We start from the raw sequence: 13,849 nt of genomic DNA, 5'->3' as shown, positions 1-13,849 counted from the left end.
AATGAGTGGATGCACATCGCTTTTGGTGGAAAGGTTCACCCACTGGGCAACTTTGGCTCAGGGCCTAACGTTCAGGCCTAAGGCAGGGCCCGTTGTTCAGGCCTTAGGAATTCACCCAGTGCCACCCCCTGTCCCCTGCCTGTCTCAAGTCACCCCCAGCTGTGTCTGTCCTGAACACAAAGGGGACACAGAGCAGGGAGGTCCAAATCAACTCCTTTATTAGCAGAGCCTGCAGGGCATGAGGCTGAAGCAGCCCTTCAGCCAGCTCTCCAGCAGGGCTTGGCCCTCGCATTGCCAGCGGGGCTGCAGCACCTGCACAGCAAAAGCCCCCACGCCTGCCTGGGCCAGAGCCAGCTGGTGCCACCTTCTCCAGAGCACGGCTCCAGTGCCACCAGCCTGCCTGGACAGCACCAGCACTGCCCCGAGGGCTGCTGTGGAAGGTGCTGGCAGGCAGGATTCTCCACATGGGGCATTCCCAAGGCTTTCCTCAGCAGTGAGGCCAAGGGCAGGAGCATCTCCTTGCAGGCCTGAGGGCTGCAGGGAAGGGCAGCAGCCCCAGGCACCTGAGCAGGAGCGGCTGCCCTGGACAGAGACACAGCACCTCCGAGACTGGGAGTGAAAGCACTGCCTGAGCCCCGGGGCCATCGTGTCCCTGCTTTCCTGAGCCCAGAGGCACAACAGCTCCTGCTGGGAGAATGGCCTCAGTTGATCCAGGAGGCTGCAGTGAGGGAGGGAAGGATGACACCCAAAAGCCAATCAGCCCAGCTTGCAGCCAGCGTGGAGCTGGCCTCAGGTCCTGCAGCTCTTTCTCCGAGCAGGACACCTCCTTGCTGCAGGAAAACTGCCTTGGGGGCACTGTCTCTTCTGTCTCACAGCACCTGAGCCAAGGGGTGCTCTGAGTGCTGCCTCTGCCCTTGCCCTGGCCCTCGGGCTCAGGCTTGGCCATGAGGCCAATCGCCACAAGGAGAGGCTTTGGTTTGGCTCTAGGACAAAGCAGAGGGAAATGTTTTTGGCAAGAAGGCAAGAGGATTCTGGCTTTCTCATCAAGCAAGGGAGTTCCTGAGCAACGCATACAGTAAAGTGCCTTATTTCACCAAACGTGGGAGCAGTTGGACACCCTTGTCTTCATTGGGCTTGAGAACATAATCATTGTAACTGAATTTGTGGAGAGCCTGGTACAAAGTACTCCAAAACTGCAAAGCCCTTGATGATCTTCCTTCCCGTGGATGTGGCCTAACGCCTGTCCAGCTCGGACAATGCTTCCTGCTTGGTAATTCTCTGCCATGCCTCAGGGATTTTTCCTTTGCCCTGAAATTTACCATTGTACAAGGCTTCCAGCTGTGCCCTGAAATGAGACACAAACCATTTCCAATATGCCTGCATGGATGAATCAGGAAGAATGTTCCAACTGGAAAAACGGGATCCAGCATCACGGTATGTCCTATAAGGGATCCATTCACTGTTACCAATTTTGAATAAGACATCGCTTGCAACGAGGCTGGAACAAATATCAATGACCAGCTCTTCTGTCTCATAACACCTGGCTCCCACTAAAGCTCGTGGGCGATGGAAGACCACATAATGGTCTCCATCATGTCCCTGCATGGTGTTTGTGCAGACAGCCCCACAAAATGGACACTGCTCCCAGCACCCCGAAAACTGCTCCACCAGGATGGTGTGAGGCTGTGTTGAAAACAAGCTCATATCAGCACCAGCAAATTCTTTCCTGAGCCTGTCCCTCAGGTCACCCAGAGCTTCTGCCATGGCACTGCTCAGGAACTCAGTATCTTTGACCTCTTGGTGCTCGATGCCCTTCAGGTCACTTCTGGGCAAGTTGATCACTTCTGTCAGTTCCCTGCAAAATTCATCCAGCCAAAGAGAGACATTGTCTTCTCTGTCTTTTCTGTCTTTGACAATTTGGGTTGATAAAGAAACAGCTGACAGGATGTTTCCATAGAGAAGATTCAGGGAGCAATCTAAAAACTTCTCCAGTCTCCCACTCTTACCTAAACAGTAATTCTTAACTTGTGTTTCAATGTATCTTTCAAAAAATTTCTCTGGGAAATTAAGGTAATCCTTGAAATACTCAAAATTTTCTTGTTCTGCCAGGTATCTCAGGATGCAAATTTCCAGATTGGCTCTGTTGCCCCTGAAATCTGGGAATTTGCCCTGCATGTCCTCAGCGATGGCTTTAGACGTCCTCTCATAGACCGCCCGGCGAAGAGCCGCTTCAATCTTCTCACAAAGGAAAACAGCAAAAGTTGTGATCGGAGAGGCTCCTTGGCAGGACATCTGGAAACATTGGAAGAACTCTTCTCTCTTGCTGCTCAGGTACACAACTGGGTCATTTGCCTTTTGGAATGCTTCATGCATGGCTTTAAACCTTTCCGCTGCCATTTTGCACAGATACAGAGACAAAGCTATGCTGTACTCTCTGTTAAAAGTACATTTGGCATGGCTGGGGACGGAGTTCACACCGTTGTGTACTTCATTGAGTATTTCATGGATAAAATTTCGACTGTAATCCCGTTTCTCCTGTTCCTTCTTTTCAATGTTTGCCTTCACACACACTATGATGTTGTCTGTGATGTGCTGCAAGGTGATAGCCTCATCACTGGAAATGCTCCTGGGATCTGAGATAAAGCCAAAATATTTTCTTTTCATTACATGTTTCTCTAAGTCGAAAGAAAATCCACTGCCTTTGGGAAATGATGTGATCCGTGCATGGAAACCTGGCTCCTTAAAGTGCTCCAGAAGGACTTCTTCGATGTCTGCATCGATATCCACCTGTTCCAGAGGACGAGCAGCACTGGAGATTTCAGCAATCCACTTGTTCCAGACAAGAGTAAAATTATCCCTCAGTTCTCTCTCACTCAGACTCTTCCCTTTCAGAGTCACAGCCAGCTCCCTACTCCTTCTCAGGAGCTCATCTTCATATTCCAACTTCCTTGCATCCAGTTTCCTCTGCTCCTTCTGTAGCTCTATAAGACTCTCACATTTCTTCTTCATTTCATGGAGAAGAGTCTCTTTTAGTTCTTTCAGCTTCAGCTCTGTGCCTGATTTCCACTGGACCAGTGTCTCATGGTCTTTGTCTTCCCTGAAATACTTCTCCACTTCTTTCTCAATGCCATCACTTGTCTTTTGCACCAGCCCTTCAAGGTGTTTTCTGGTGACATTCTGCAAGTCCCCATTCCGAATTCGGTTGTCCAGTCCTGTCTGCACGTCTAAGATGTGACTCCTCAGCTTCCAGGTCCACCGACTAAAGGCACTTTCCAGTTTCCGGTACACAGCAATCTCCAGGGAATTCTTGAAGCTGAAAACAAAGTTTTCATTCAGCAAAGCATTCCAGAGGTCACCAATACGATCTTTCAGGCTCGAGAGCCTCAAAATGCTGTGCTGCGACTGCTTCTTGGCAGCCTGGAGGATTTTGCTCTTTAGTTGCTGGACGTTCTGGCTGTAGGTGGGGTTGGGTGGTGCCATTGGGGGGTTTCCTTCCCACAGGTGAGCAAAGTAGTGAATGTGGGTGTTGACATCAAAGCCAATGACATCGCTGAAGGAGGAGATGTCACAGAATTCCTGCTGAGCAGCTATCACGGTCATTTCATCCAGCTTTTCTTGCAAACGCCTTTGTCCTTCCATGTTCTGCTCCTTGGCAGTTGCTTCTCCCACATTTTGGTGGACAAAGAGGCAGCTGGGGGAAAGATTGACTTTCTTCATCCTCAGGAAAGCCTGCACAGCGATCTGGAGAACATCTTGCATTTCTGACGGGTTCTCTCCAAACACATTGATCACAGTCATGTTACCAACACCAATGACAAAGGTGGCCAGCTCATTGTCATGGTTCAGGGACTGTTTACTGGCCATCTCGGTGGCACGGAGTCCCTCTGTGTCAACCACCAGCACAAAATCAAAGCCCAAGTCTTGCTGCAGCTCCTCGCCCACTGGGATGAGCTGCATGAAGGCTCCGCGGGTGCATCTCCCCGCGCTGACGCTGAACTGCAGACCAAACATGGCATTCAGCAGGGTGGACTTGCCTGTGCTCTGGATGCCCAGCACGGAGAGCACAAACACTCGTTTGTCCCCCAGCCTCCCCATTAAGCTGTCAAAGATGGCTCCCACCCAGCGCAAGGGCAGGTAAGAGGCGTCCCCATCCATCAGCTCCACGGGATAACCCAAAACCATCAGCTCTGCTGCAATTTCTGGCAGTTTAGCATAAAGCTCATCCTTGGGGTTCATTAACTGCAGAGCTTCATAAATCTGCCCTACCTCTCTCAGAAGGTGCTCCAGGCCGATGGATGAATTGTTGATTTCATCAGAGATGGAATCCAGCTGATTCACCAACTCAGCATTCACACTGCTTTTTTCCTGGTTTTTCTTTCCTGTCGAGATTTCAGTCCATAACTCATGATAGTCTCTTCTTAGTTTTTCAAGGCAACCATAGGACATCTCATCCATGAAGACCTTCGTCCACTGCAGGAAATATTTCTTGGTATCTGCTGGCTGGCCCTTGAGGAAGCCAAGAAATAACTTCATCAGTGGGTTGAGGGGGAAAGCTTGCTCAAGTTGCTTTCTTCTTAGTGCTTTCTTTTCTTTTTCAGTTTGGCTGCGATGATGCTCAATGCTCTTGTTCCCCTTCTCCTGCAAGCGAGTGAGTTCTTTGTCCTTTTTGCACCACTGGTACCACAGTTTTCCTTGAAGCGGCAGCAGCTGGGATTTGATCTCAGACAGCTTCTCTTTCTTCAGAAGCTCCACCAGCTCCTTTGACTTTACTTTGGCTGCCACACACCCGGGTTGATCTGCATCCACTATGAATCCGTGCTGGCGAGCTTTGTCCACGCAGGCGTCCAGGCTGAAACATGGATTAGACCCTTCCAGGAGATTCCCAATTGTTTTGCTCAGCTGGATCACCAGTTCTGCTTCGTTTCTGTTCCTGATCCCAATTTTTATTTTTGTACTTGATCGCCCAGGTGCAACGTTCTCTTTTTCCGTGAGAAGACAAACCAAAGGCCTTTGTGACTGCCACAGGTCCTGCAGAAGCTTTTTCCCCCTGCTGTCCATGTGCTCCGAATCAGACACCAGAGCCACGTTGACAGCAGATATCTCCTGCAGGAACTGCAGCTGTGCTTTGTGATCCCTGGCATCTCCATGCAGGTTGCAGAAAGCCACGCAGCGCTCAAAGGTGTCATCGGGGCTTCCACGGGGGCAGTACCAAGCAATCTCCACCACCCCTTCCATCAGCAAACGCTCCCTGGTGCTGCCTCTGCAGTGGCGGTGGAAGAAAGTGTTGTGTTTGCGTTCGCTCAGCAGAGCGTTCAGGAGCTGAGACTTGGAAGAGGAGGCCGAGCTGCCAATGCGGATGAAGGACACGATGGGTATCTGTGCCTGAGAGATGAGTTTGTTGTTGTAACTCTTTGTTTGGACCTGCTTTCCTGACTTCTCAACCTCTTTCCAGCTCCTTTGGATTTGGCTGAGGGCATAGAGCGGGAACTCGATGTGTGAAGTGCACGGGTTGGGCACCAGCAGAGGCAGCGCCAGTTGGCAGAAGGCCAGCTTGGTTGCAAGGGTCTGTCTCAGGAAGTCATCAGCGCAGTGGAAAATGGCCATCTGCAGGTCCATGGGGTGCACATAGCTGTCCCTGCTCACACATTCAGGGGCTGCTTCCTCCAAATCATCAAGAAAGTTATCAAAGCAGTCTGACAGTTCATCCTCTTCCTTTGTAGATACTGGCACAGGTGCAAGGCCTGGGATGCTCTCATCCCAGCAAGTCAGGTACCTCACCTGGTAATCCACGGTTAACAGCTTTTGCAGGAAGTAACCGGGCAGTTCCGTGTCCTGGCTGGGCTGGCTGTCCTGCAGACATGTCCTGCAGATGGTGTGGAAATCTCCCATCCCCATTCTTCTTGGATAGTGACTTTCAAGTCCAAGGCGCTTGAGCAGCTGGAGGAACTCCTGGTTTGTGATGGCTTCATTTGCTTCGGATTGGCTGCTGTTGGAGATGGATTGAGACTGCCTAGGGAGTTCAGATGTTGGAAAAGTGCCTTTCAGGTCTCTGATTATGTTCTGCATCCTCTCTTCATCCCCATTGCCATCCAAGCACCCACTGATCAAGGAATGCAAGTCCTCTTCCAGCCTCTCCCAGTCTTCACCTCCACTGTGCTTTTGGAGCAGATTCTTTATCCGTGTGGACCACAAGCCTTTCATGTGATCTTCCATGAAAATTAAACGCTCCCTCTTCTGCTCAGGGGACAGCCCTTGACTTTCTGGTGTCACAGTCAGACCCTTCAGCAGAAGAGAGGCCTCAGCTCTGTCGGCATCTTGCTCCTTCAGGTTCACGTACTCCTCATGTGCCACTTCCATTTCCTTGGCCATGTACTCAATTTCTGGGTGTCCAAGGAGGTGCTGAAAAGTGCTGCTTTCCACCTGGTACCCTGTGCTGCTCACAATCAAGAGCACCAACAGTTCCACGTCCTTCTGAGCCTTTTCCTGGAGACACTGGAGTAAGGAATAAATGGCGAGGCTGCTGGTCTGGGTCGCTTCTCGCTTTGCTTCATGAATGGCGGAAGCAGAGCTTCCTGGTGCGTAGGAGACAGCATGGATGTGCTCCTTCATTTGCTGCAGTGTTTTGATGAGGTCTTCAAGCTCAGAGACTTTGGGAGATTTGGGAAGTGGGTGCTCAGTCTGGAAGATCCATTGCATAATGAAGGAAGCCTCAGGGAAGTCCTTGACAGAGTAGATATGTGGAGTCAGGAGGCTTTTCAATATTACCTTGATAAATCTGGTGTTTTCTGGAGGTGACTCCTGGCAACTCTGCACGGTGTTCACCAGGAAGTCCTGCAGGGCTTTGTCTGACAGGCACACGTTGATCCACACACTGGGGTTCCTGGTTTTTGCATTCAGATCATCTTTTAGCTCCATCAGCATGAGCAGCTTCCTTTCATCCGCCGGCACCTCCCAGGCCTTCAGAGTCCTCATGAAATCTCTGGCCTCTTGCACTGCACTGCCCAGTTCCTCTCCAAAAATGCTGCCGACACTCAGATTTGTCAGCGCTTTGTACGCAGCCCGGAGGGCTCTGCTCATCTGACCCACGGAATTAAAATCCCTGCTGTGATTGTACAGGATGACATCCCACACTGGGATCAGCTCAAACCCACGGTCAATAACGCACCACGTTGTGTTATCAGACACGAGCCCCGTTCTCCACTGAGGAAGAGAAGCGGTGTCTGGTGGGCCCCCTGTGTTGACCACGTAGAGCTGAATCGCTGTATGGGAACCCTCTCCGGCTCTTCCCAGGACAGAAGCCTTTGAGCTGGATGTAGAAACATCCAGGGCCCCCGCAGCACTTGCCAGGAAGCCACCCCAGCTGGCCCTGACAAAGCTGTTCAGAGCTTCAGACGTTTGTCGCTTCATCTCTTCCCTCTGCTCCTCTCGGAATCCCTCAGTAGACGCCTTCCACCAGAATATCCCCCCAAAGTGGAGGGGACCCTGGTTTACGTGGGACCCAAACCTGCTGAAGAACCTCTCACACATATTTAGCAGGAGGGTCTTGTCATCCTGAGTGGAGCTCAAGAGCGGCTCCATGTCTTGCAGCTCCCGCAGAGCCACATCCGAGAGGCAAAGCTGATGCCTTTGGAAGTAGCAGGAGGCCAGAGGGAGGTACTGGTACCTGGTGCTGCAAAAGTAGCTCTGCTCAGAGCGGGACTGGTGGGTGTCCTGTGACCGCGAGGAGCTGCTGCCATCTACACCCGCTCCCAGATTAATTCCCCAGAACTTGCATTTGGCAGAAACACTCATGCTGAACCCCAGCTGCTCCATGGACTTGGTGAAAGAGGATTCTGCTGCAGAGGAGGAGAAGTCCTTCCTCTCAAACACCGATCCTTGCTCTGGACCAGCGAACTGGAATCCCTCAGGAACCCTGAGGAGCTGCTCTCGCTTTGCCAGCGCATCTCCAGGTCTGCTGGTTCTGTAGATGCCCTGCAGGGCCAGTCCCCCTGATGCCCGCCTCAGCACCTCCGCGTCAGGGATGTTCTCTCTCCTGCCTGCTGGCAGCTCCTGCTGCTCCAGCTGCTTCTGGATGCTCTCCAGCATATCCGCCAAGGGTTCCTTTGGTGCTGGCCAGAACTCTTTGGGAATCTCCATGGCTTGCCACACAGTCTCTGCTTTCTCCCTCAGAGCATCCTGGCTGTGGGTGCGACTGTTGAGCATTTCTGTCAGATCATTCAGGGCTTCTTTGGCCAATTCTTGTTTCTCTTTTCTCTTCTCCATGTGCTCCTTCTGCACATCTTTACTGGTTGCTTTGTCGTCTCTTATTTTCAGGAGTTTCTGGAGTGCCTTCTTCTCCCAGGGGTGCCTTACCTCACACTCCAGCTTGAGGTAGTCTTCGTATTCCAGATGTTGCAGAGCTTCTCTGCACTCAATTCCCAGGATCTGCGACACTTTGGGCAGCCAGTATCCAGCATCCAGCCCTTCATCCTGGAATGCCTTTGCCAGGAGCTGTGCCTTTGTATCCCCCTCCTGTGTGCCCTCCTGCGAAGCCATGGCTGTGGAGGAAGAAAAGAGACTTTCCCTAAGGTGCAGGCAGAGGCCCCAGCCTCTGGCAGAGGCTCTGCAGCAGCTGTGGCCCTGGGGATTGCTCCCACCCGGCTGCTGGAGCCAGGCCTGGGATGGCAGAAGAGCCAGGGTCCCCTTCCCAGCACACTGGATGTGCCTGTGGCTTTCCTGTGTGCAGGATCAACCCTGAAGCTCAGTCTTTATCCCAGAAACTACACAGAGAGAGACACAAACACAGAGATACACAGAGACACACACAGAAATAGGCACACAGGCACAAAGACACAAACACAGACACAGAGACACACACACTCACAAGCACACAGAGAGACACAGAGACGAAAATACAAACACACACACAGAAACAGACACACACACAGGCATACACACAGAGACACTCTCAGACACAGACACAGGCACACACACAGACTCTCACACACACAGGTACACTCTGATTCACTCAGCCACACAACCTGCCCTGGACAAGCTGCTGCCTTCGCCATTGCCCACATCCTCCCAGCAGAACCCCTCATGACACAAGAGCAAGGAGCACTCCCGGCTCCCTCGAGCACTGGCACAGCCCCTCTGCCCATCCAACACCCCTGCCTGCATCCTGCACCCTCTGCCCAGTCCCACGGCTGCCCTGCTCGCTGTCTGGCCCAGCCTGCTGCTCCCAGCACCCGGACGCAGTGCTCACACGCTCCCCCCAGGGCACCCCACACTCCCCAGACACATCCCCCCACGCCAGGCACGGCCACACGGGCTCTGAGCTGTGCTCCTGCTCCAGCTGCCAGCGCAGCCCCTCCTCGCCCCACTCATGCCTCTTCCCAGGAGCTGCTTCCCTGCACACTCGGGGCTCACCCCAGATCAGGGGGAAAATCCACCTTGTCCCTACCCACAGCTGTGTCTGGGGTATCCTGGGGTGACTGTGATGTTAAATTGTATCCCCATTCATCTGCCTAGCCCAAAAATACGTTTTGTATCCTTAAAACTTTATCTGAGAGTGAAAGTGAGTGGAGAAAAAGCACCGAGTCTGTTATCAGAGACTGTCCTTACTCCCTCCACATTCCAGGAAAGGGTTTTGACTACAGCACAGACAACGGGAGAGAGATCGCCTTGCCTTTCCAGCTAGCCAAAGCAGAGAGGTCTTCCTAGACTGTTTTCTTTCCCTTTTCTTGGAACAAATCAAACCTACTCTGGACTGGGGATACGGGTTACTGGGGATACGGGGGAGTACCGGGAGCTTGCACCCATGGACTACAAGGGGCCCAGCCTGGGCAACAGCATTTTCCAGCACCAGAGGGATTGATAACAGAGCAAACACCCACAGGAGGGAGACCCTCTGAATTTTTCATCTCTTCAGAGCAGCGAGAGCTTTTTGTAATTTGGTATTGTTCATTCTTGGGCTGGGTAGTGCTTTGCCTGTTAAATAAAGAGGTTTTTTCCACTTGTCCCAGAGAAATTTCTTCCCAAACCAGTTGGTGGGTGGGGGGAAGGGGCCATGTGGGTTTGCTGCCTAGAGGGAGCCCCATTAGAAGTCTTCTCCCAAATTTGCCCTAAAACAAGACACTGGGGTATCCTGGTGGCCCTTCAGGAGAGACTGGAGATTTTGGGAGCCAATTTGGACAGGTGCCCTCCGCGATCTCTTGCTCGACACCACAGGGGGTCTCGTCAGCCCAGCGCCCATTGGTGGCCATCTCACCCACGGCCACCACATGGCCACTGAACTTAAAATCTCTGGTGACAGGAGGAAATGTCAGCAAACTTCAACCCTGGCCTTGAGGGGAGCAGGCTTCAGGCTGCTCAGGGGTGAATTACAGAGGGCCCCTGGGAAACGGCTCTGGAAGGTGCTGGGGTCCTGTCTTGGGGATGGTTCTTACCCAGAGCCAGTTCAGTTTTGGTTTGTGTCTGGAGCTGTCACTGTAGCACCCTGACTCAGGAATATGACGAAGTGTGAAGGGTGGCCCAGGACTCTGGGTGGGGCTGGGGCCAGGGGCTGCTCTTCCTTCCAGCAGGGGTGATCAACACAGGGGCCATGCGGCACAGTGGGTCTGTCCTGAGCTCCTGTTCCCCGATGGTTTTTTCCTTCTTTTCCCCTCTTGGTTTTTTCTTGCTTCAGCACCATGACCAGGGCTTGCCCAGCTTGCTTCTCTGCTCCTCTGCTGCTTGGGAGCCCAGAGCCGCTGCGAGCTGGGAGCACCTCCAGCCCCAGCAGGCCCGGCCTCAGGCCCGGCCATGGCCGGTGAGGCGCGCAAAGGAGCGATCCCCCGGCCAGCCCCCGCTGCTCCGGCTGTTCTGCTACCCTTGGATTCGCCGGCCCGGGCCTGCAGCGGCACTGAGAGCGGCTGCTCCCCGCGGGCTGTGCAGGGGAAGCCAACTCTCCTCTCCGCGGCGCCCCAGCCGCCATTGGCAGCGGAGAGGCGGCCGAGCCCGCGCCACAGCGCCCCCTGCAGCCGCGGGGGAATCATCGCACCCGCCCGGCCCGGCCGGGAGCCACCAGCGCCCCTGCCGGCCGTGCCCGGAACTGCAGCCCAGCGGCGCGGGCTCGGCAGGGACACAAGGCTGGCTTTGCCTTTCTGCTTTTGGTTGTTGCTGTTGTTTGCTGCCCTTGATGTATATAGATATACTCTAGGAAATTCCTATTGTTCCGTTTCCCCTAGCTTTGCATGAAATCCCCATAAATTCAAAGTTAAAATTATATGGAGAGAAGAGGGTCATATTCTCCATTCCAGGGTGGTCTCCGCCTTCCTTGGTAGACACCTGTCTTTTAAACCAGGTCCATCACTGCTGGTCACTTTTCATTGAAAAACCCTCAAAGGACAAGGCAGTCATGAGTCACTGCCACTACGGACTCAAGGGAAAGTCCTGCTCCTCACCCTAAACTTCATCTCACTGCACAATCACCCATGGGGGAGGTCAAGGACAGCCTGGTAATCTGAGCTTTTTGGATTTCACTAAAGCTTTCGATCCTGCTTCTCCCAGGACCCTGGTGTGTCCCTTCCAACTCAGGCCATTCCATTATTCCATGATTCTCACACTAACTGACCTGACCCTTTCACTGGACACCTGCCTTTCAGCCTTTCAGCCTTTGGGTTGGGTTTTTGACACTGTCACACAATCCTGAAAACTCTCCCAGTCTCAGTTCACTTGGATTCTGGAGAGATTTATTCACTGCAAAAAATTCTTCTGATCATTCATCTTCGGTCCCACCAAGGCCACAACTCCCTTACCAGCACAGGTATTGATCTCAGGGGCTTGGACTCAGGGATAGATCCAAGGGCCCCTGCAGCCTTCCAGAGCCTTCAGGGGCAGCTTTCCCTGGGGAGTTCCTGCCGATTTGGGCAATCTGTGCAAGGCCTGTGGGCTCTGATTCCCCTCACCCACCTCACAGCAGATGCTCCCCTTGCTCCCAGCCTTGGCTTCCCAGCAGACACCGGCACAGACACGAGCTGGGAAGAGAATGGATTGAGAGCAGCCCTGAGGAGAAGGACTGGTGGGCGCTGCTGGGTGAGAGGCTGTCCAGGGAACATCTGTGCTCTCAGGCAGCACACAAGCTGTGGAGGGGGCAGAGCCAGGGGAACAGGAAGGGAGCTGATGCCTCAGGGTCACTGCTGGAGCTCGTCCACTCTGGCCACTTGTCCCAGCCCTGTCCCCTCCCAAATTCTCTCCCACCAGAGCGCTGCCAGCGCTGGTTCAGTCTCAGGAGCCAGAGGCCGCCCTGGACAACAATAACTCCAGCCCTGAAGCCGCCCCCAGGCACCCGTGGCAGTCCCTGCACGGTTTCCCATTGCTGAAGGAATAGGAAAAAGGCCCATGCGACTGTGTCCGTGCCCACAGAGAGGCACTGAGCACATTCAGGACATAACTCGGGATCGAGCTCCTCCTTGGAAGCAAAGGAGGGAAGCAGCAAGGCTGGCAGCAGGAGCGGCCATGGGAATGCGTGCAGCCGTTCCACAGCACAGCCCCCGAGAGTGTTTTCCCCAGCCGTGTCCCAGGGAAAGAAAGGGGCTCTGGGAACAGCGCTCCCTTGCTGGGGCTGGCCCAGAGCCCAGAGCGCTCTGCGCGGTGACGCTCCGACTGGAGGAGAGGAGAATGCCACCCGCCCTGCATGGGGAGCAAAAGGAAGAACTGAGCCCCTGCGCTTGGGGACAGGGCAGGAGGAGCCGTGCCTGCCGCTCATCCCCACGGAGCTGCCCAGCGGCCGAAGGAGCGGCTCGGGGCCAGCACTGCCCCCGGCATCAGTGCCACGGCTCCTGCCATCCGGGGGGCACAGCAGCCATCCGGCCCCACCTCTGAGCCCGGCCCCCTCCCAGCTCAGCCCCGCAGCGCACACGGCTCCCCCGAGCCCCCCAAAGCGGCTGCAGCAGCGGCGGCTTCCTCCAGCCCCCGGAGGAGCAGACACCGCCCGCCCGCTGCCCTCCCAGCGCTCTTCCCCTGCCCTGCCATCTCCCCGGCCGTGCCAAAACACCGCAACAGGAGCCACGAGAGCAACAAGATCCCGCTCCCCGCTGCTCCCGGCCGCACAGCTCCTCCCCAGGGCCCTACCTTCTCTCCTTCTCCCTCCGAGCCCCGCAGCTCCCGGGATGCCAGAAGCCGATCCCAGCCCCTCTTTAAGCAGCCCCGGCTCTCCCATGGGTGCGGCTTCCTCTTCCAGAGGTAGTGGGGCAATTCCAGGAAATCAGGCTTCTGACAAAACCGAGTGTGAAAGCGAAACCACTCTTTTGGAGTCCGATTATTTGAGTTAGAGCCCGATTTCCTCACCAGCCGTGGTTTGAGCTGCTTCTCAGAGAACTCTCAGCTCTTTGCACAGACCTTTTAACTGCTGTGCTGGTACCTGGAGGGCAGGTGAGGCTCTCAGCCCTTCCTGGGGCTGGTGTTCCATCAGGAAAAGGAGCAGGGGGAGCACAGCACCCCTCTCAGGGATGAATTTATGCAGAAATTCATCCTCCATAACTTTCTCTCCTGTTAGGTCATGTATCAGTTCAGCACAGCCCCTCCAGCCCCGGCTCTTTTGGAGGGAGCTGCTTCCTCTTTTAGGGGGGCCGTGGGGCAGAAGCTACTGCTTTCCCATAGGTCCTGTTTTCCTGCAGCAGTGTGAAAGTGAAGCTGCTGCTGCCTGGTTTGGGCTGAAAAAGTTTCTTTGTGAGAGGTGGAACTTGTGGATGTTCTAGGTCTTTTCCAACCTTAATGATTCTGTGAGAAATGAACTTGTAAAAATTCGTAAAAATCTAAATAAATGTATATAACAATAACGAAATAAAATATAAAGTACAGTATGACACACAAGCCCTTCCCAGATCTA

The 13,849-nt window shown here is 53.9% G+C and overlaps 1 protein-coding gene across 2 annotated transcripts; it reads right to left on the bottom strand.

Moving 5' to 3' along the window:
* Positions 1–201: 201 nt before the first annotated feature.
* On the bottom strand, positions 202–13,187 carry LOC102108112 (interferon-induced very large GTPase 1-like). 2 transcript variants are annotated; one of them, XM_088053003.1, is made up of 2 exons: positions 13,093–13,187; positions 202–8,537 (listed from the first exon to the last, which is right to left on the bottom strand). In XM_088053003.1, the coding sequence occupies exons 1-2, from the start codon at positions 13,178–13,180 to the stop codon at positions 1,234–1,236; spliced, it is 7,392 nt and encodes a 2,463-aa protein (XP_087909129.1). In that variant the 5' UTR covers positions 13,181–13,187; the 3' UTR covers positions 202–1,233. The 2 variants fall into 2 exon arrangements, with proteins under 2 accessions (XP_087909129.1, XP_087909130.1); XM_088053004.1 differs by lacking the exon at positions 13,093–13,187 and adding an exon at positions 11,932–12,046.
* Between the last annotated feature and the right edge of the window lie 662 nt (positions 13,188–13,849).

Source organism: Pseudopodoces humilis, chromosome 3 (assembly GCF_049639895.1).
Source record: "Pseudopodoces humilis isolate 2021_Gansu_Grassland_sample_001 chromosome 3, ASM4963989v1, whole genome shotgun sequence".
NCBI lineage: Eukaryota > Metazoa > Chordata > Aves > Passeriformes > Paridae > Pseudopodoces > Pseudopodoces humilis.
Note: the sequence above shows the minus strand (reverse complement) of the source record. Positions and strands in the feature narration are given on the sequence as shown.

Coding starts and splice junctions, on each gene's coding strand:
- LOC102108112 (XM_088053003.1), bottom strand. CDS start 13,180: ATGGGAGAGCCGGGGCTGCTTAAAGAGGGGCTGGGATCGGCTTCTGGC. Junction 8,538..13,092: donor CGGAGGGAGAAGGAGAGAAG/GTAGGGCCCTGG, acceptor CTTCCTCCACAG/CCATGGCTTCGCAGGAGGGC.